Below are 22,540 nucleotides of genomic sequence, written 5' to 3' on the forward strand. Positions count from 1 at the left end.
CAGTGCTCACCAGTTCTTTTAAGTAACTAGTTCTCCGCCTAAGCTGTTCATAAAAACAGCCAGAATCGTTTTGTGCTTAGAACTCTCTGTAATATATCTGTTACTAAACCAGTGTTCTAATTACATTGATGATACGCCTTTTAATACCATCTAAAATAAAAGATTTAACCAAAAGCTGACGAGACACTTGGTTCTGCTTTCATCATACTTACCACGTCACTAAAGATTAGCCTAGTATGGAACAGCTGTTCTGCCTATGCGCTAATTAAGCAGCAGGAATTAATGTGTTAAGATGTACTTTTAGGCAACTAACACAAGTTATATATACACACATAAACATCTAAGTTTAAAGCAATGTTAACATATGTTTGGTAATAAAACATAAAATGTTTGGAAATTATGACAACTAAAAATGCTGTGCACCAAAAACGTTGTGAGTTCAGTTTCATTTTAAATACTATGGCAACATTACTAGAACGTATGACAAAAATACATCAATTATTTCACACTAAAAAAGCATTCACATTCAAGACAGTACAATTGCTGGAAAGAATAGAAACGTTATGAATCCGCGGGTAAATTACTCTTCAAAATATAGACACGTGATTTTGAATTAGGAGTAATTTGGTTATACAGTTTTCTGTGTTGCCAAGACAAGCTTTTTAACTTGTTCATGTTTAAGGCTCATCATTTGCATTTCCCTCAATGTCTTCAATTTGAGCTTGTGTATTTTCTAAAACATAAAATAAATAAATGTAATTTGTTAAACTGCGGTCACTTTACGAGATATGTTGTATTTTAATTTAGTTTAAACAAAGTTAACAAGTGTGTAACTTTGAGAGTATTTGTTTTTTGTATAGCTGGCAATTTTTTTTGACAACTCATTAATGACCACTGAGTTGAAGCAATTAACGTTAAGTGTTTTGCCCAAGGACATACACGCCCAGAATCAATAATAATTTTGAAACATTAATCCTACCTTCTCCTCCTTGCATGTCAGAGGTCCACAATGTAAGGTTATCACGCAATAACTGCATGATCAAAGTTGAATCCTTGTATGATTCCTCTGACAGCGTATCTAACTCAGCAATGGCATCGTCAAAGGCTTTCTTTGCCAACTTACACGCTCTATCGCTTGAGTTAAGGATTTCATAATAGAACACGGAGAAGTTGAGAGCCAAACCTGTACGCAAAAAAACAAATTTTATGTAAAGGACTTTCTTAATTACAATTAAATAATACTACTTTAAATTAAAAATATAATAGCGGAAAACAACAGGGGCTCGCTTCAAATAATAAGTATTGTTTAAAGAATTACTAATTTGCACAGTTTAAATAACTAAGATAATTCACCATTGCTGCCCCGCCCTAATGGGTAAAATTTGTCCTTTAATATATGCTAAGCACCAGTTACCATAAAACAGCATATTAATATAGTTTACATTATAATATATTTACCAAGGCGAATAGGGTGTGTTGGTGGAAGGTTATCTGCTGCTACATCACTTGCAGCTTTGTACGCAAGCAAACTTTGCTCAGCAGCTTCCTTCCTCTGGTCACCAGACTCAAACTCAGCCAAATACCTGTGATAGTCTCCCTGCCTGCAAACAAAAGTAAAATTTTCAGTTTGAAAACGTATGAAATGAAAGTCAAATCTTTAGGAATGCACATTACAGAATAATTAGGTATTTTAGGATATCCTAGAATACTTTATTTCGTATCTAGAATTCCGAATCTAGAATTTCGAATCTTTTTATATTTATAGGAAAAAATAATTTTACCCACATAAGTCAGTTTATTGACTCTTTAATAACAGCCTTGTTGGATCATAGGCTGTAAAATGATCAAAAAATTATTGGGTAGTTTTTGTGTCACGAAACGTATAGCAGGATTTGAAAAGCTGTTAGGAAATGTTTACTCTCGAAAGTCCCACAAACACAATTTTTTTTTCAAAATTATTAGGTTTCAAAAATTGTTATTTATAGTTCATGAGATGACATCATTAAACAGAATATCGAATCCTGTAGTATTCGAATCTCATGGATTCGAAATTCTGTGATGTGCATTCCCACATATCTTATATATGGGCAGTCATTTTTAAGTCTAAAAAGAAAATCCAGGTTTCATGGATTTAAACTGTTAAGAAAAGTGAAAATTTAAGATATTTTTCTCAACCCCCAAAATAGATTAGACGAGCCCTGGATTACTTATTCTTTTTTAGTTTTATCTCATTATATGAGTTTCACAAAGTTATAGCAGAAGATAATGGGCATTTTTCTATGCCGGTTCCTTAGAAATAGCAAAATCTGTTTTACAAAAGTTGCAGAAGCAATAAAAGGGATGTACCAATCAAAAATAATAGTTTAACATATTCCACAAGTTTAAATATCTTCTTTTATGATTAAAAGGACAATTCTTATCTTGTTAACCCTTCAGGTCTTTAAATTTTTTTTATCAAAATTAAAATAAAAAAGTTAACAAAATTTGAAATTTAATGAAAGCCAGTAAAACGTACATTTTGTGGTAAAATACTTTGGATTCGTTGGCTTGGCCAGCATTTGGGATAAGATGTTGGTCAATGAGAGATAAAATTGCATTACAGATTTCGTTCAGTTCTTTTTCCACCTAAATAATATAAAAAATTGTTAAATTTAGTTACAAATGAAGAAAAAGTGTAAAATGATGTTTTCTACAAATTTACAAACAAATTATGTAAAATTTCGTTTTTAAGATAAAAAATATTAAAAACTTACCTGTTTCTTGTAGTTTTGGGTCATTTCATTAGATTTTTGTTTGTCATCTTCCTTCTGTTCGATGCTGCTAATGATCCTCCACGAGGCGCGTCGAGCCCCGATGACATTCTTGTAAGCAACGGAAAGTAAGTTCCGCTCTTCAACTGAAAGTTCAACTCCAAGCTTTGCAACTGCTTGCATGGACTCCACCATTTCTGCAAAAAAATAATATTTTACAGTGTAAAATTTTTCACATTTTTTTAATAAAATTAAACAAAAACAGTGTATGAAAAATATATAAAAAACATTGTAAATACTAGGTAATTTATTGTTTAAATCTGTACAAGAAACAGCATCAGTTTCTCACAGCATAGAAGTTTTAAGATTTTTTTAATAAAATACGTTAATTTCTAAAACGCGATATTCTTATCTACTTACCGTCATATCTTTCTGCTTGTTCAGCTAACTTAGCCTTATACACCAAGTCTTCACGTTCAGTAGACATAATTTACAGATATTTCTTACGATTTTATGCTGGTAATAATAAAAGCTGTTTCAATACTGCACTGTAGTTTCAATTTGCCGGCGACTGAAAACAGAACTTTTTTCTCTTATTCGTATTGCGGGCGGAAGGCAATATATTTTTAAGTACGAGAAACGGATACTGATACTACAGTGATATTGACAACTAATTCTGTACTAACTTCCGTATTCAAAACAAGCTAGCAACGAAGCGATGATTAGTGTTTTGATTAAATCAGATAAAACTGACCTAAATGCGGAGCAACACGAAAAATCGCGGATGAATATTTTTCTAACGGTTAAATTTCGGTTTCCGAAAAAATCCGATCTTTATTTTCACACTGCTCAGGCAAATTATTTTTTAATTTTTATTAGTTAGAGAGGGAGTCAAAAGTACATTTAAAAAATACTATACAAACGGCTGTTATGTATCGTTAAATTGTTTTTTTTTGTTAGATTTAATAATCTCGAAAACAAATTTGCTCACAAAATAGATTAAGGTGAATGTCTTTAGTTTTGTATACCAAACTATAGCATAAGCTTTATATTTATTAAATTAAACGAATTTAACTTGATTTTAGGATATGAGTTGTCGTATATTGCTTCTAGCATTCTTGAGCTAGGTTTAGTTCTTCCATCGCCCTTTCAACAGGTGAACAATAGCCGGTGGTTCGACGATGACTTGCTTCTCAGGTTCTTTCCGTTGGTGGATTTACGTTCGTTGCTGACTGACTGCTGTCACCTTTCACTTCAAGAGAGAAAGTGTTTTGCGCTGCTGAACACTGGTGCATTACGCGCGGCATGGGTTTGATACTTAGACAGTTATGTATACTCTGAAAAGGAGCAGGAGGTGTAGGGTCACACCATGTGTATTTTAAGTATAATGTAATAGTAAGCGCACTACGAGCATCAGTATAAAAGTGTTTTGTTATTTATGGAACTTACTTTCTTACTATTTCTCCTTTAAAAAGGAAGTACCATTACGAAGATGCTTTGTCAGCAAAAAACTAGCATTTACTAAACATTTTTGTTTACAAGGATGAGACTAGTTAGGACGGGCAGCCCTAGGATGGGTATTGCCACGCGAATGTTTTTGATTGCGTTCTGGTTGTCGTCGATGTATGCTTCATATTTTTATGCATCCAACCAAGCAATTGTAGCAAGTCCAGAGAAATCAAACTTGGGCAGGCAAATCAAGATGATCAGCCAAGTTCCAGATTATGTTTACCAACATAAGGTACGTAAGTTGAGTACAATGAAGAATTTACTGTTTTTTTAAAAGGATCTTTGGTTCTTGTTCGGGAAATCTTACAGTTACGCTTCCTAAAATGTAGAGAAGTAATATGCTGAATGGCAAAAAAGACTTCGGGCATTTGTCACCAAAGTTTAATTTTTGTGGCAATTAAATGTCACATATTTTACTGATAAATTTCTTGAGTTTTACGAGTTACAGTTCCCAACCTGGCTTTATTGAATGACGTTTGATTATTTTTAAACCCAATTTTGTTCACAAATAAATAATTGTGTTATAAACAGGTTGTAGATTACGACAAGAACATGCCTCTTGTATTCATTGGTGGAATGCCACGCAGTGGAACCACTTTGATGAGAGCAATGTTAGATGCTCATCCTGATGTTCGGTGCGGCCAAGAAACGAGGATCATACCCAGGATACTTGGGATGCGAGCAAACTGGCTTAAGTAAGTCCTGTTCATCCACAAAGTTACATACATATCACCCACAAAGTTACATACTACCAATGTTAAACAAAACACCCATGTAACATCAACTGTCGTTGTCCCGCCATTCGAGGGTAAAAAAGTTACATACATGGTAACTCATTAGCTGGCAAGAGGTGTATGAAACATAACATCCATGTTATAATGACCGTTTTTGCCCAGCCTTGCGAGGGTAAATCAAGTTACATTCACATTCCATTTATGTTTACTATTGTTTAGGTCATGTGGTTTTGCATCCAACCAGTAAGCTGTGTGTATATTAGTTTATTCAAAAGTAAAAGATTATTTTCACTATTGCCAATATTATATTGATTAAATGCTATTGTTTCTTCTGCAATGTTTAAATTAAACATTTTGTTGATGAACACTTAAGATTTAGTTGATAAGTCTTCAGGTAATAAAAGATGCCAAGATAACCAAGGGCTTTTAAAACTGCCATCAAGAAGGCAGTACCGACATTAAAAGCAGCATGAATATTTATAGTATAGTATTAGACTACGTATGAACTCAAGACTTCAAAAATATGCTGTCTGTTACATTATAGGCTTTGCAGCAGCTTTAGTTTAAGCTGCCTTAAGTTCAACGTCTGGTTTATTGAAATTATATATAGTTGGGGCTTAGTGGATGTCACGCTCCAACTTTTGCCTGTTTTCTTTTTTTTAATTTTTTTAAGAAAGGAATTCAATAATGATAATTTTTCATCTATTAAGTTTGATGATATTTTTGTTTTTTTAATTATTAGCAATTAAAGGTTTTGTGTATTAGAATCACTGTGTGGCTTGTGTGTAGCAAACTTAAAAATTTATACATGTTTTGAAATTAATTAAATTCATCTACTCTATGGAGACTGCCATAAATTTACCATGAAAAATTTATTCTTGTAACTTGTTAATAAGGCGCCATTTTACCATAAACTGATGTTAATATGTAACGCCTATTACTTCAATTACTTGTAAACAAGTTGCAACCACAAGTTTAAATTACTAAATTTGTTGCACAAATCCATTGAAGTTTTACAACATTTAGAATTGTATTTTCAAACCTGGTTGTGTAGGATGAGGCCTAATGATTTATTTACAGTTGTTGATCAATATGGGACTGCCAAAACCTTCGTACATTTTTATAAAAAAAAATAATGTTTGTTGCTGTTTCTGTTTGTTATCGGTTTTGTTTCGTTAATTATTAAAATATCTGGCAAACATTGAGGTTTTGTCAGTGGAATGAAAATGTGGAAAAATTACAGATAAACAGTTTTGCGTTAAAGAAAATAAATATGAATGTTGGATTAAATTTATTCAAATTTATATTAATCAATATAAAAATGATAATACTTTTTTTATCAAACTTTAAATTTGCTGTAACATTTTTTGAAGTTTGCCCTGATGCAGACAATCCCAAATTTGTTCTGGCTATAAACCAACTTATGAACCACTTTTTCTTATAATTTGCACCTTTGCAAAATGATTCTGTTTTGGGGATCAATTTTAATGGATGACTGCACATGCCTGCCACCAAAATATCTATTATCTATCACTACTTTTGTTCAATAATGTGTCTTTAATAATTAATATATGTATATTAATATATATACCCCGAAAACGTAGTTTTGTTGAAACAAATTGTCTGATATTATTTAACAATTTTTTTGGAATCTTTTATTATGTGTTTATATACATTATATGTATATACCCCAAAAATTGGTCTTTACTCATTTATATATATTCAGAAATATGTGTTTTTTAAACAAACTGTTTTCAACTTTCCCCATATTTGTATAAGCTTCCCAACTATAGTTGCCATTGAAGGCAAACAATTACAAAGGATAATGTATTCTCAATGAATAGCGATTCTACCAAGCATATCCAAGAGAATCTTCCTAAATTAGCGGTTCCATTCATGGCTATACCCATAAACCCACACTGCGGCCTGTCGCTCAAATTAAATAATGGAATTTTGTTATTTTCCTCAGCGCGCCCGTCCTTTGTTGCAAACTTCATGGCAAATTTAACGACAATATCTCAAATTCTCAACCTTCAGGTTGTCAATATTTTTTACTGCTTGGTTGACTGACAGGGTATAGACATAGTGTATAAAGCAACCCGCAAAACGCACGTTAACTGTCAATCCTTTTTAGTGAGTAAAAAACATGTTTTCCAAGTGTATTAAAACTTTTTAAAATTTGTATAACTCCCATTAATTCTGCTTGGTTGACTCCTTGACTCACAGGGTATAGACACAGTGTATTAAACCAGCCCCGCAAAACCCAGGTTAAACTGTCATTCACTTTTCAATGTATAAAAACTATTTTTTTAAGTTTTTTTTTTCTGGTATATGAAAAATATTTGGAAGTTGTATTAGTTTTTTTATGAAGTAATATTAAATGTAATATTTAACATTGACTGTCAAGTGTCAATATAGACATAGAGTAACTTTGTATTTAACTACTAGGCTACCATTTTTTAATAAATTCAATTTTACTTTAAACACAATAAATCTACACAATCTTTTTTCCCAAAACAAAACAAGAAGCTATTTTTATTAAAACTTTTTTAATTGAAATTACTTTAGCTTACACACTTAACCTTGATCTTAGAAATCTTTTCTACAAATACACCTTCACCCCTTCAGTAATTAAATTATTTTTCTCTGCTTTTTCCTCACTGATCCATGGTAATACAAGTTTCTTAAATGAATAATTTATCTCTAATCAAAGAGACTGTATCACATGGTTTGTTTACAATCATTATTGTGGATCATGTTGTATTAAAAATCACTCATCAAGCAAGTAGCAATGTAGGTTAATTTGGCTTTTTGGTCGTAGCAATAAACGCACGTACCACGCAAAAGTAAAAAGTTAAAATTAGTGGTAAAATGTGGGTCTTCATAACACATAAATTAGTATTATAGTAGGGTGGGGTAAGATGGGACACCTTTAGCAAGTTATATTCATTTTTATAATTCTTTGAATGCTCTTTGTTTCCTAACAAATAGAACAAGAAAATAGAATATAAAGGTGTCTGATCTTTCCCTACCTTACTGTATGTTTGCATGAGATTTTGTCACGTCTGTATAATGTAATACCTTATAAGGGTCACAGTTTTAATGGACAGAAATTTCGCACAGGTCTCCCAAAGAAAGGGTGAGACTGGATGAAGCCGGCGTGACAAATGAAGTAATAAATGAAGCCATAACTCAGTTCATCCTGGAAGTGATTGTTAAACACGGCAAACCAGCGCGTTTTCTTTGCAATAAAGACCCTTTCACATTGAAATCGATCAAGTAAGAACAAATTATCCACTTTCTATGCTGTCACTCCAATATAAAGCTACAATTCTCCACCACTGTTTGCATCCACTTGAATTATTAATGCAGGTTCTTACTGAAGGAGTTGTTTGTTTTATAATTTGCTTTGAAATAATTTTCAATATTCATTATTTATATTATAAAGGTCAATTATACTTAGCTTTGAATAAATGTTGAAACCTTTTAGAGCAGATTGCTTCCCTATGGTATATATGTGTATGGACCAGTCAAGTAAAATTAATTTGTTTTAAACACTTGGCGTTATCCGAGTGAACAACAAATAAAACAAAAAGATTTCTTGTAAAATAGGAAACCAAGTTTTAGGTTTAAAATCAAATTAAATTACATTATTTATATTGTGTTTATTTCTAATTTAATCTACTTTCATTACAAAACTTGTCTGAAATGGAGTTTTAGAACTTTTTCTTTTTTTGCCATTAATTTATAGACTTGTTGTTGCAAAAATAAGTTTAGAAACCTATCTATTTCACCCCTTATCGAAAGTGGTTCAAATGTGAAACATGTCATGTCCATACACTTAACATACTTATTGTGGTTGTTACCACTTGTAACTTACAAGTAATCTAAAACTTAGATCAATAATTTGTATGGTTGGTTGAGCATTGTTGTATGCAAAGCTGAGTTGTGGATACTTTGTACTAATTCCAACGCACATGTTGTAATGATAAAAAAATGTTTACACACCAACAAAGCAAAGCTAACTTTCATTATTAGATTTGCTTCTTTCCCGAGATAGCAATTTCCACCACATTGTATACACTGTTGGTATGAGGCATGTGTTGAGGTTTAATCTTTTTTTGATCTTAAACAGACTGAAACACTGTTGATATAATTAGACACGCAAGCGACCTTTTTAGGCATTGAATTATTAAAGAATTGTTTTGTTCTTTTAGTTTAACTTTTCTTGCATTTACCATGTCTTTGGTCATTAATGTATATATTGTTTGTCTTACAAATTAACACTGCATATTTAGCAAGTAATTATCATTTAGACAAAACCAACCGAAAGTTTTAAAACATCATCCAGATGGTGAAGTTTTTATTACTTTCTTATCTATTTTATGCTGTATATTATCTATGTATATTTGTATCATCCATTTTGATCAGGCTCTAAAAGTAAAATGTGCTCATTCATTAGAGCCATGCTTTCCTGTAAGCTTTTGGGGTTTTACGTTTGACTTAGTTTTTTCACTGAACCATATAACTCTAGATCAAACTAGAATTTGGAAATTTTCCTATCTATTATAAGAAAACTTTGTCATGGGGAATATTGTATGCTCCGCAGCCTAAAGATTCATCTTTATTAAGTGGTATACTCAGTGACCATATCGCATACCATTTAATCCCCCTACAACAGGAACCCCATTAACCTTTCAAACATTAAATTTATTTGCACATAAAATATGTTAATGGTCTGTACACAGAATGAATTCATTGAAATTTAAACAATTAGATTTTAACAACACTTATTTAACAAACAATGTTTTTTTTATCATTTCCACACTCATTAATTTTTCTCTTGCTAAATTTGCAGCAGAATTCAAGTGAGAATGGAAGATTTATATCATAATACATATCTGCTTTGAGAAATACCCTTTTCCTATATATGTTCATTATAAGAGTAAGAGAAAATTACTTTGCTTGGATATTAGATGTCTATCGGTAAAATTTTCAAGTATTTGAAGGTTGAGGCGAATTAGGAAAAGATTTTCTCAATAGTGGATACGTTTTATGATACAAACCCACTCGGAACACAGTTTATGTAAAAGTTTGACTTTTTCAACCCTTGCTCTTATTAAATATTAAACGTAACATAATTAACATTTTACATTTATATTCACCTAATTATAATGTATCATTGTAACATTTATATGTACCTAATTATTATGTAATATGTAACATTTATATTTACCCAGATATTTAAAAGAGCTTTTCCCAAACGCCAAGTTCATCCTTATGCTACGAGATGGTAGGGCTACGGCTCATTCTATTATTTCAAGAAAAGTAACAATTTCTGGGTTTGATATTAACAGTTATAGGTAAGATTACAAGGTATTTGGTACATGACTGAGGTTGTGTGTTGTTTGTGACTTACATGATTTTGGTTTTCTAAACTGTGTTGTCGGTATTGTGACAGTAGAATATTAACGCTTGACAGTCAGCATGAGGTGTATAAATACACCATGTGTGTCTGGTGTATAAGAAGACACCCATGTTATAACTATATATGTGAAAAGTTGGAATTAAGTAGACGTAGGTCATGTTTAAAAAATATACAAAAAAAACATAACTAAATACCTACACTCACGACTCACCTAAATTGCTCCACTTTTAACACTATATTGATAAGATGATCAATTTCCTTAAACGTGCAGTTTACACCGTATTATTACGTCCTATGACGTAACTAACGGTATATCAACACGTTAAAAGTATAAGAAAAGCGTGAATTTCGTTTCATGTTTTGATAAGGGATTTCCGACCGCATATAATAAGATCATAGGGAAAAGCATTAATATTTTATGTCGGTCTTCAATTTTTGGCGGATTGTTCAGCAAGTCAGTGTAGGTTCTGCCACTTAAGCCTTTACACGCGAATACATGTCACCAAATTGGATTAAAAATACAAGAGCCTTATTGAAAAGGACACGTGATCGAATTGTGTCGCTTTCAAGCTTGTGACGTCATAATAGTCGCTACTAGCAGCGCAAACATCGCGATAAGCCACAAACAATTAATTAACGACCTGTTAGGATGATAAGTACCGAACAACAACATTCTAGGGTTGTTCGTATTGTTACCTTACAAATCCGAGTCATTTATCATGAAATAACTACTTGTGACGTCACACAACGTTCTTTTGTGACGTCAATCACGACCGGAATCCTTTCAAATTTAAAAAAAATATTTTAACTTTGTTTATTTGTTCAACGTTTATTTGCGTTTGTTAAAAAGCGGTAATCGAGATTAATAATGGAGAATGATAATAAGGAAAATACGCTATTAGGTTTTTCCCTGCAGCTACGGGCCTAAGTAGAAATTCCGCATCGCTAAATACCCGCTTGTTTATTTGTATGCACGGCAACGTTGCTGGTGTACTGTATGTGTGTCTATATATGACAGAATGTTGGTTGTAGTAATGACACGATTCTGTGTATAGAAGTAGTTAAAACATGTTTATAAGCGACCAAGTTATAGCACGTTTACTGTTAACGAAACTATCCATCATAACACGAATACTTTCGTCCCTAAATATATGCGATTGAATCTATATTATTGAGTGTGTATAAAGTATGAACTACCTTAATGGGGTATAGAACGCGTGTCTCGTCGTAACGTTATCAATGCCAATGCTTTAGTAATGGTAGCTCTGCCGTGTATTAATTATTACATTAATATATTCAATCTAATTATTAAAAAAGATTGTATTAAAAAAAACACATTTAAAAACGTTACTAACGCCGTAATGTTACTCCTGGAGGCCTCCGTAACACATGAACTTACCAATATATAAAATACATCCAAGGTATCAGTTGTTTTCGTATTTCTCATTATTTATTCAAACACTAGGGACGTACTTACGAAATGGAATCGCGCAATCGAGACGATGTTTGTTCAATGCAACGAAGTTGGATCCAAGAATTGCCTCCCCGTTCATTACGAGCAACTCGTGCTCCATCCAGCGGCAGAAACAAGGAACATTTTAAAGTTTTTATCGGTGCCCTGGAACGAAGCTGTTCTCAACCATGAGAAGCATATGACCAACATATCATTATCTAAGTAAGCGATTGTTCACTGTCTGCTAAAGATATGGATACCAACGATGTTTGTTACATACAATAGACGTAACAATGGATAACAATGGTGTGTGTTACAACATAAGGCCTTCTTTTAAACGTAAAATGTGAGTTGCAGAGGTTGAACTGTAGTAGGCCGCTGGTTGTTTTATTATGCATGACAAAATAATAAGTTGCTCAAACTGTCAGCCGTTGGGAATAATAAAACTATTCCCAACTGACTTGAATACTTGATAACTCGTAACCGAAAACGGGATATTTGAAACAAAACACCCGTGTTATACTGACTGCCGTTGCCCCATTCGTTCATTTACCAACTTTTATATATGGTAACTCGTAAGCGGGAACGACATAACATAAACGCCCGTTAATGTAACGATGTGAGCTGGCACGAGGTGTATGAAACAGAACACCTGTGTTATAACGACTGTCGTTGCCCCGCTACGCGAGGATAAATAAGTTGCATTCATTTTTAACACCACTTCTCCCTTAGCGTTGAGAAATCCACGGATCAAGTACAGCGGCCGTTGTACCTCGATGCGTTGACCAGTTGGTTCGGGAAACTCCCCGATGACGTTATGAGAGACATGGCCACGATCGCCCCTATGTTGCGAAGACTTGGTTACGATCCGAACGACCCGACGCCCGAGTATGGTATACCAGATCCATTCGTATTAAACAAGGTGAACTGGGACGTCATAACTTGTGACATCATGAAATGTGACGTCATTATAAAATATTTTAACGAGTTTTCTTTACAGTCGAGAACTGCGCGATGATGACGGTCGGATGTACTCATACGTCATAGTAACGTTACGAATACGTCATCCGCGAAATCAAATGAAGCCTTAAGTTTTTCTTCAATCTGGATGACGTCACCTTCACACTGTTTTTTCCGCATGATGTCGCAATGCCACACTTTCTGTAATCTATATTGAACTAACAATCGCACTATTTCGTCACAATCACCATTATCAACGTCATAGATGCCAAGCATCACACGTTTCATATAAACAGCATTTAACATGGGTGGGCCAACTAAAGATGCAAATATTTGTCCCCCGAATATTATAATGAAATCTAAACTTGTTTTCTTATCCCGTTCTTTAAGTTCTAGTAATAATGTAAGAGGCTGTTGGGTCAAACTTGGGAGCAATTTTTAAATTGTTTTTAATTAAAGTCTTTTTCAATCACGTCGTTTCGCACGATGGTCGTTGCCAGGTTTAAGAACGACGTTTAAAAACGACGTGTATGAAACAGAACACTCCTGTTTTATAACGACTGTCGTTTCCCGTTTCCCCGCCACGCAAAGAGTAAATAGGTTACATTTATTCATTCAACTATGATTGTGTTTATTAAACGAGCCGTAGACCCGACCATCGCCATGCAAAGTATTGGTACAGTGGTTCTCAACATTTTTACTCGTACACCTTTTAGACCTTAAACCACTTTTTTTTAAATAAAAAAAAATCATAAATTATTTTTTCTTTTTTTTGTAAACTTGTTTTACTTAAAAACCGAAATAAGCCGCTAGCGTACCACATGATGATACCTTTATGTACCACAGGTTGTACGCTGTAAGTTGAAAACCATTGTCCTTTGTATACCATACGCCCAACCATTTAATTACCCAGCATCCTATATACATAGTTGGCCCACCCAAACCAAAGCTATTGAACTAACAACATCGAGTGTAACTACTTTCTTACCAACTCGTACTCGACCCAATCTGCCTCTGCCCCACAGTATTCTCCACAAATCGATAAAACATTTTTCTACTTGGTTTTTTTATTACCTACGTCATTAACTACGTAGCAGACCACGTGACCCGTTCTTGCCTTCTTTCGCGCGGGTTCAAACTGTGCCGAACTTATATATTCTTAGCACAATTATTTTATTATTATTATGTCATAATCAAGGCGCTGTTGGCTGTAGCGTTCATTGTTCCACAGGAAGTCGCTATTGTTTCCACTTCCGGGTATTTTTACTCCCATACACACTCTCTGTTGCCCTCTAGCGTGCTATATGTGCTTCAATACTCGTCTTCGATCGCATGATGATGACGTCATAATGAAATAATAATGACAGCGTATGAAATGCCGCGACATATGACGTATAATTCGTGTCGAAATCACATTGTTTTATATTTCGTCATACTACCGTATTTGTTTTAAGATATCTGTGTATTTTTTTCGCAGTTTAGGGTAATAACGTTAGGGAATTTTGAGTTGTTTTATTCGTCACGATCAGGATGATCAACGAGCATATGACGTCACTGAGGTCATTTTTGGGTCGAGCGGAAGTATGTGCATTATGACGTCACAGTTAAAGATTGATTAACAATTGATTATTCTAGATCCCATCAGACGTCGGTTGCTTGACTGAGATAGTCACGTTGTCGAAAAAATCAAAATATCAAGAGTTGGAGGGAAGTGACGTCATAACGAGAGCCCTCGTGTGGCAGTGGTTGGAAAGTTTGCTCGATGTACAGGATGTGACGTCACTGGCTAAGGTAGGTCGGCAGCGAACATGAGATGTTCGAAAATAACGACTGTCGTTTCGCTGCTAATTTCGTTTTCTTCGCTGTTTTAGTTAATCTGATCCTTTCGTATTAACGGAGATGTATAAAAGTATATATTACGAATACACCAATGGCCTAATAATATAAGTAGGACATGATACACCATGCGCGTCTGGTGTATTGGAGTCTTCCATATTATAACTCGACAGTGAGCATGAGGTGTATAAATGCACCATGTGTGTTTGGTGTAAAAGAAGACACCCATGTTATAACTCGACAGTGAGCATGAGGTGTATGAATACACCATGTGTATCTGATGTATAAGAAGACACCCATGCTATAACTCGACAGTAAGCATGAGGTGTATGAATACACCATGTGTGTTTGGTGTAAAAGAAGACACCCATGTTATAACTCGACAGTGAGCATGAGGTGTATGAATACACCATGTGTGTTTGGTGTAAAAGAAGACACCCATGTTATAACTCGACAGTGAGCATAAGGTGTATAAATACACCATGTGTGTCTTCATAAGGAGACACTCATGTTATAACTCGACAGCAAGCATGAGGTAACCACCTTTTCACCACAGAAAGTAAACTGCCACCTCCAAAACCGAACTTACATTGTCTGTGATAAATTTACGTTGGTTGATGTGGTTTTGTTTTACATCCTGTCCAACATGATGAAGGATTTATCGACATACGAACAACAAACGCAACTTAATCATCTAGCGAGATGGTTTGACCATGTGAGTTTGGTTTATTATATTTTATAAATAGCTTTAAATTCGCGTTAAAAAACATGGCTTATTTATACGTTTGTACCTAATGTCGAGGCCGTTTTACTTAAGTTAATTATTTTTACCTCTTCGAATACGATAGCGAAGATCAAATAGGTGCAGCGCAGAGGCGAACAATTAGCAACTAAACGTTTTTTACGTAAACCATAAAAAAACAGCTTTTCCAGTGGTAGAAGATTTTTATAGGTCAACTTTGTGTGTCTTAGTATATAACCTCGCCCATATAGAAAAAGAACCGATAAAATAACGAAGAAATACAACGCGAAACGACGTGAAAAGGCTAAGAAATGACATCTGTAAACCAGGTTATTGATAAAACGCACAGATTAGTAATTGCGAATCGTTAAGTCGGTGTTAATACAAAGACTTAGCGCCTAAACGCTTCTTTGATTGTTGTCTGGATCGTAACTATTGTCTTCGCGCGTCTATTCTGTTCTAACCATGTGTGACGTCACAGATGCAACACAAAGAAGAAATCTTGGTCGGTCGAGAAGTTCAATTGTTTGTTAAGAATCGAATTTATTGAAGTCCATTGTTCGTATTCGAGAAACTTTATTTCTTCATTGTTGTTTGATGCTACGTCATAGAACCGATTGTTGGGATGAAAATTTGTTTCCGGTTCGGTGTGACGTCATACCTCTTGTGAACCAGAGAATGGATATTTATTATGTCATAAAGCGGGAAGATTGACGTTTCTTATTATTATGTCACAATAAATCATATGCGGTCACAGTGGGTGGTGTGACGTAACAAACATCCTGGGTTTACTCATTATTTAGAACTGTGAGGAAATCGCGCTTATGACGTCATAAAGAGCATCTGGATGTTTGGATTACCGACAACAAAGAGAAATGTTCCAGAATTAAAAATCTCAGATTCTCGTCGAGCGCCTGGTCGATGTTGGAATTCCAGTGATTATCAACACGCGAGCTACGTTCGCGGAATTGCGCTGTACGCGTAACAATAGAGAAACAATGCGGAGGCGCGGAGAAAGAAAAAGAGCGCGAATGAGAACGGATGTCGCGAAAAAGGCGTTCGCTTGATAACCGCATACATGGCAGTTGATTGTGGAAGCATCGAAGCTAGTAACGTGTTGTAGTGTAAAGGTATTGTTACGTGTAAGGTGTTATTGTGACGACACAGTTAAAAAGATAGTGAAGCAGAAAACGTGAATGTGACGTCACAAAGAAGTCGATTATGTTAGAATTAGACAACTCTTCGTTGCCAGGCAACAAAACGGAAGTTTATAAACTGCCACAAGTCGAAATCGTGTTTCTGTTGATTGTCATCGTGATCGGTAAGTAAATACTTCTGTGACGTCATAAACGAATATTGATCGCGTTTTACACGCGCGGTTGCGACACTAAAGATCTTAAAACGTTATTGTGACGTATCAATGGCAGGGTCGATCGGAAATCTGTTGATTATCGGCTCCATAAGATGCGAACGCCGTCTCAAGAACTCAGGAGTTGGTTTTATTACAAACCTCGCGCTGGCTGATCTGGCAATCACAGCATGGTATATGCCGGTTGTGCTTGCCAATGTTCTATCGGTAAGTGATATATTTATAAGCTATCGTTTCGGAATAGAGGGTGGGGAAAATGGGACACCTTTTATTCCATTTTCTCATCACGTTTGGTAGCAAACAAAGAAAATTCAAATAATTGTGAAACCGTTTCCTTAAATTTCCCATCGTTTTCAATTGTTTAAAACACAGAACATTTAGATATTATGTGCTAAACATGTCCCGTCTTACCCCACAGTACTATGCATACTTTGGTTATCCATTAGAATATGATAACAGCAAGTTACATGAGCTATATTTTCGTAATATCTTTAGAAACTAATCTTTTCGGGTTGGGGCCTTGTTTGGGGGTCTAGAATTCAGCCCATTACCCTATAATAACATAGGTTTTATTTATATTATCGAAGACCATATTGATTAGAATAACTATATATGAGAAAAGAATTGACATAAAACGCCAGTCGTTAAAACACGCTATCCATGTGAATGCTCCTTGAATAAAAGTTCCAAATAAAAACGTGGATTCTAACCCCAATTGATAAACAATAATAAATATATCTTAATCGTTTGCTCGTCTACGATGGCAAGGAGTTAAAGTAATAAAAGCCCAGCATTTAGGGAGAATAGTCGTTAAAACACGCGGTTAAACCATAAATACTACTAAATTGTTAAAGCTTGGTCGCTACACTTATTAGAAAAACAGCCCCTTTTAGCCATTTATATTTAGTTCTTTTAAATTGGTCTTTAAATAAAAATAAGATGTGTAGAAGGAGTAATCAAGTATATTATAGACCTGTATTACAATGGCTTATAAAGCGTTAGAGCGATACTGATGTTATGGTAAGGAAATAGCGTCAAAGTTAAGTCAAAGTTACCGCAGGTGGAAAACATCCGCCGGTAATTAAAACATCTTTACGCCTTTGTACCAATGTTATGCCTACACATTACAATACTCACTAAAGAGTACAATACAGTCATTAATTCTCAATGCTATAAATGTTTCACGGTTTATCGTTTTAGTGGTCCGTGACTAATACTGACTAATACCAATTATGATAATTTCTTAGTGTTATTACGTTTATCATATAGCCCTATATATATTTTTATGTAAGTCTTATATGTACTTATGTACATGATACACACTTATATGGATCGTTCAGTCGTAGTTTTATATATATACATAACTAAACGAAACCGCCTTTATTTATAGATAACAATATAGAATGATACGTTAAGATTTACCTACTATATGAATAGCGGGAACCTCACATATATATAGTCGAACACGTGGTAGTGAAGTCCTAAAATCGTAACAGTTGAACATGTTTTAAACCTCATGACAGAAGCAAGCTCATAAATAGATTCTATAGTCATGTGACGAGACATAAGCTACAAAAAAATATCTCAACCTTTACGTTCCCTTTTACTTATATTTTTACTTTTACTTAAAACTGTTAAAAATATGGTAAGACGTAAGTTTTTATAAGAAAAGGGTATAGTACGTCGGGGGAAGATGGGACACCTTATCATTCTATTTTCTTGTCCTCTTTGGTATTAAACGAAGAACATAAACAGAATTCTAAAAGCGCATCTTCATGACTTACATAGATCGTTGTTAATTGTTTAAAACACGATCAGGATATTTGGAGATCATGTGCTAAAGGTGTCCTAGTTTTCCCCACCCTACTATACTTTACATTACGCCAAAGCAACCCTGAAATTCTCAACTCCAGTTGGTATTTATCGAATATTAGGTAACCGCTTGTTCGTATATCGCGCTTTAAAGTTGTTTATATTTCCAGGGATACAGGAACGTATTTGAGGGTTCGTGGTTATGCGAGTTCACGGGATTCTTATCTTGTTTGTGTTGCGAGGCATCCTTATGTACGTTGATGTTTATATCCATGGACAGATATTGGAAACTTATTCGTCCTGGTTCATATGAGACTTGGTTCAGCAAAAGGTCGGTAATGTTTACATAACATTAGTTTGTTTATATCTCCTTAAATTGGATGAACGGAAGGACAGGATATTAAAAGTTAAATAGGAATCGTAATGGCGCACGTTTATAGATAAAATGCATGAACAAGTTGTTAGAATATGTTTGGTGTACAACTACTGCGGTTACGACTAACCATTTATAAATATACATGAAAATATCCAAAAGGGTATGCTTGTGGAGGCTTTATGATTGTGTTTGTACAGTTAATTTAGTGTAATAAACAGCTATCCAGCCTTGGTATGTATGTATATATACATAAAGGTCCTATAGATAGGTCTCTAGGACCTCATCCATATAGTGTTAGCGCAAATGACTGTTCAATAAAAGGTGTAAAAATCTCACATAGTTGCGCAGCACGTTTGTCAACGTTTTCTTAGAAAGATTCAACCACTCGCGACCCTTACTATTAAACTGCATTGTGACGTCGTAATAAGTGACCAGCGTCATATAACGCTGTGTGAACGCACTATGACGCATCGTGACGTAATAACCACGTGTGGATAAACCCAAATTACATTTACACAGAAAGACACTGGGGTGGATTGCATTTATCTGGATTGCGAGTTTCTTGATCGCATTACCATTGATTGTGGGCTGGCAAGGTGAGTGTATATGTCCTACCATTTCTCCTACGCCACACTGTTATGTCATATATAGTAGGGAAAGATGGGACACCTTTTTATTATATTTTCTCGTCCTATTCGATAGTAAACAAATTACATTCAAAGAATTATAAAAACCGACTCCCATAGACCGTTGTTTAAAATACAATTAGGATATTGTTAAAGGTATCCCTCCCCGCGCCCTATTATATACATCTTACCTACGTCACAATATACCATACGTCATTTATAACCCAGGGAGTCCCCCTTTGCTTACGTTTAACGAAAAGATGATGTCTTGCATGTGGAATGACGAAGTAGCATACGGGTACAACATATTCCTTGTATCGACCGCCATCTTTGTTCCCTTATGCGCCACCGGGTTCTTCTACTTCAATATTTTCGCGTAAGTCTCGCAGCTCGCATTACAGCGTTTATATTCATACCCATGAACACCCATGAATAATTAATAACTTATAATTAAATTCATAGGCACGTGAGACGGACAAGGAAAAAAAACGCGACCCGGGAAATAGCGTCACCTAACGGAAGCTCGATACGGGCAATCCAGGTAAATAAATTTAACTTGTTTATTCTTATGTGAGGAGGAGAAGGGAGCAACGACAGTCGTTACAACTCAAGGTGTATGTTTCATAAACCTTCTGTCGACTTACAAGTTACCAAATGATGTTATTTTGTGTGACTGTCTACTTAGACAACCTATAGTTACCACTGCGTTGGAGCAATGACCGTTACTGTCTTGACCAAGGACACAGATGCTCTCAATTGTAGCATCTGGTCCCAACCGGTAATAATTTAGCTACGCTGTGATCGCTCTAACCACTGTCCCATGGCGTCGGGTATAATTGGTCAATCATATAACCTTTCATTCACCCACGTGTTTCTGACGTCACGACGTTTACTTTCAGAAGCAATCAACCGTATCTGAATCTGAAGAAGGTCAAAGTTCATCGTCAGTCGTGCAGAACGTTCGTCCGCACCATTCGCGACATAGTTCTATAAATAGTCACAAAAACGCTCGATCAAAGCGGGTTGGGGAACGAGAACGAGCGCTGATGTTGACCTTAATGGTCGTTGTTGTATTCTTCGTATTATTCTGGTTTCCATATGGCGTTATGACGTTGGTGTGGCATCAAAATGTGAGTGCGTTGGCGAAACGAGCTTGTGGTTGGCTTGCTCTAAGTAATAGGTAAGTGGGTTGAGACATGGCTTACTAGAATATATGACATATAGTAGGGTGGTGGAAGATAAGACACCTTAAGCACATAATATTCAAATATCCTGACCGTGTTTTAAACAATTAACAACGGTCTATCGGAGTCGTGAGTGTACGGTTTAATATTTCTTTGAATGTGTTCTTTGTTTACTACAAAATGGGTCGAGAAAATAGAATGAAAAGGTGTCCCATTTTCCGCCATCCTACTAACTATATACTCCCACCTAATCTTTCATTTGTGTATTGAGCACGTAGTGGCCATATAGGTTCCTTTCTCCCACCAGTTGCTCTTGTTAAATGTTGTTCTTAAATTCTATTTTTTGTTCAATGACTAAAATCAAATCATTACGTATGTTATTTGTCAATTTATAATGCTACATGCCCATTCATTAGATTCTAGCTCTCTTGCAAATGTTTTTATGTTTCAGTAGACCATGGTAGAGAATAATGTATTACCTCACAACTAACACTTTATTACGTCACAGTGCCATTAATAGCTTCATATACGGGATCATGAATCGAAACTTTCGTCGGGGTTACGTCACTCTCATAAAACGTATGCGTGACGTCATATGTTGCGGACGAAACGTGACCGGGGCAATGTCGAAAACGAAGCCCTGGTTATGCGTAACGCAGCAGAAGGATACGTCAGAGGATGACGTCAAACAACACAGCGTTAAATTTGGATAAACTATTAGGGTTATTTTTATTACTGTATTTTTTTTTTACTTTTTACCGCCGTACAGGGTACTCTTGTTTTTTATTTATATTGCATAAATGTTGCCAATGTTGTTGCTGAAATAAAGTATTGTTTTTATTAAATTGTTCATTTTTATGAAACCTTGATATTCAAAATATACCTTTTGTGTCTTTAGATATTGTAGGATAGGGGAAGATGGGACATTTTTTATTATTTTTGCTTGTCTTATTCGGTATATAAAAAAATATGTACAAAATTATATAACCGCATCCTCACGGGTCTAAAAAAGCGCTGTTAACTGTTGAATTCACGATTAGGAAATATGGGACTTGAGAGCTAGCGGTATCCCATCTTACCTCACAGGCCAAAGTACTATATAGATATATCCTATATATATCTAAAGTTTTTAAGTGATAAGAAAAGTTCGTTGCGAATTTGTTACGTCCAGTAAAGTTTTTTTTAATGAACTTCTAATTTTAACCTTAAAAATAACCTTTATTAGCGACTAGCCACATATAATCTAAAAATCTACAAACAAACCCCAAAAGTAGCAATTGACATAGAAATATTAAATATTAAAGGGCCTAAACACACCCCAAATGTACTTCGCTTTAATCGATAGAGTGTGTTTTTCTAATTCCAACGACACCTTACTTGTTTTAATCGGTTCTGTATAACCAAAGATATTCCAGCTCAAACACTGTGAAATTCAAAAAACTGATTTGAAAGTTGCGTGGCGAAAAAAATTGAGAAGTGTACTACCCACGTGACAAACACGTCACAAAATTGTTGAAGCGTGGCCGCTCTCATTCAGAAAGGCGAGAGGCAGTGTTTTCAGCGAAAAACGAGAGAACAAAAAAAACGCAAAAAAGCACAAAAAAAACGCAGGTTTCGCCTTTACGAATGAATCAGTCACGTGACTAGTACGTTCCTACGTCACAATCACGGAGCTCGTAGTAAAAAAAAGATAGCGCTAGAGATCACTGTTTGAGGACGAATATCTCCGCCTATACTGGACCAATTTTAATAAGCAAAGTA

At 34.9% G+C, this 22,540-nt stretch overlaps 4 protein-coding genes across 5 annotated transcripts; 3 read left to right on the forward strand and 1 right to left on the reverse strand.

The window, feature by feature from the left end:
- Positions 1-279: 279 nt before the first annotated feature.
- LOC149739242 (14-3-3 protein epsilon-like) lies at positions 280-3,443 on the reverse strand. The gene is made up of 6 exons (XM_089875727.1): positions 3,171-3,443; positions 2,754-2,947; positions 2,516-2,625; positions 1,459-1,601; positions 980-1,183; positions 280-733 (listed from the first exon to the last, which is right to left on the reverse strand). The coding sequence occupies exons 1-6, from the start codon at positions 3,235-3,237 to the stop codon at positions 678-680; spliced, it is 774 nt and encodes a 257-aa protein (XP_089731853.1). The 5' UTR covers positions 3,238-3,443; the 3' UTR covers positions 280-677.
- Positions 3,444-4,260: 817 nt separating this feature from the next.
- On the forward strand, positions 4,261-14,311 carry LOC149739243 (protein-tyrosine sulfotransferase 1-like). Its single transcript, XM_089875722.1, has 7 exons — positions 4,261-4,491; positions 4,791-4,954; positions 8,117-8,272; positions 10,234-10,356; positions 11,887-12,096; positions 12,607-12,796; positions 12,875-14,311. Exons 1-7 carry the CDS (start codon positions 4,294-4,296, stop codon positions 12,890-12,892), a joined length of 1,059 nt encoding a protein of 352 aa, XP_089731848.1. The 5' UTR covers positions 4,261-4,293; the 3' UTR covers positions 12,893-14,311.
- On the forward strand, positions 14,274-16,190 carry LOC149739244 (eukaryotic translation elongation factor 1 epsilon-1-like). Its single transcript, XM_089875739.1, has 4 exons — positions 14,274-14,415; positions 14,470-14,625; positions 15,227-15,385; positions 15,894-16,190. The coding sequence occupies exons 1-4, from the start codon at positions 14,365-14,367 to the stop codon at positions 15,960-15,962; spliced, it is 435 nt and encodes a 144-aa protein (XP_089731865.1). The 5' UTR covers positions 14,274-14,364; the 3' UTR covers positions 15,963-16,190.
- A 160-nt stretch (positions 16,191-16,350) lies between these two features.
- Positions 16,351-21,624, forward strand: LOC149739245 (melatonin receptor type 1B-B-like). 2 transcript variants are annotated; one of them, XM_089875720.1, is made up of 8 exons: positions 16,351-16,733; positions 16,840-16,988; positions 18,764-18,924; positions 19,489-19,565; positions 19,824-19,971; positions 20,058-20,136; positions 20,498-20,775; positions 21,288-21,624. In XM_089875720.1, the coding sequence occupies exons 1-8, from the start codon at positions 16,634-16,636 to the stop codon at positions 21,490-21,492; spliced, it is 1,197 nt and encodes a 398-aa protein (XP_089731846.1). In that variant the 5' UTR covers positions 16,351-16,633; the 3' UTR covers positions 21,493-21,624. The 2 variants fall into 2 exon arrangements, with proteins under 2 accessions (XP_089731846.1, XP_089731845.1); XM_089875719.1 differs by having other exon boundaries at positions 16,389-16,733; positions 20,495-20,775.
- The last annotated feature ends 916 nt before the right edge of the window (positions 21,625-22,540 follow it).

The sequence above is a fragment of the Ciona robusta genome, chromosome 3 (genome assembly GCF_009617815.1).
Source record: "Ciona robusta chromosome 3, ASM961781v2".
Lineage (NCBI taxonomy): Eukaryota > Metazoa > Chordata > Ascidiacea > Phlebobranchia > Cionidae > Ciona > Ciona robusta.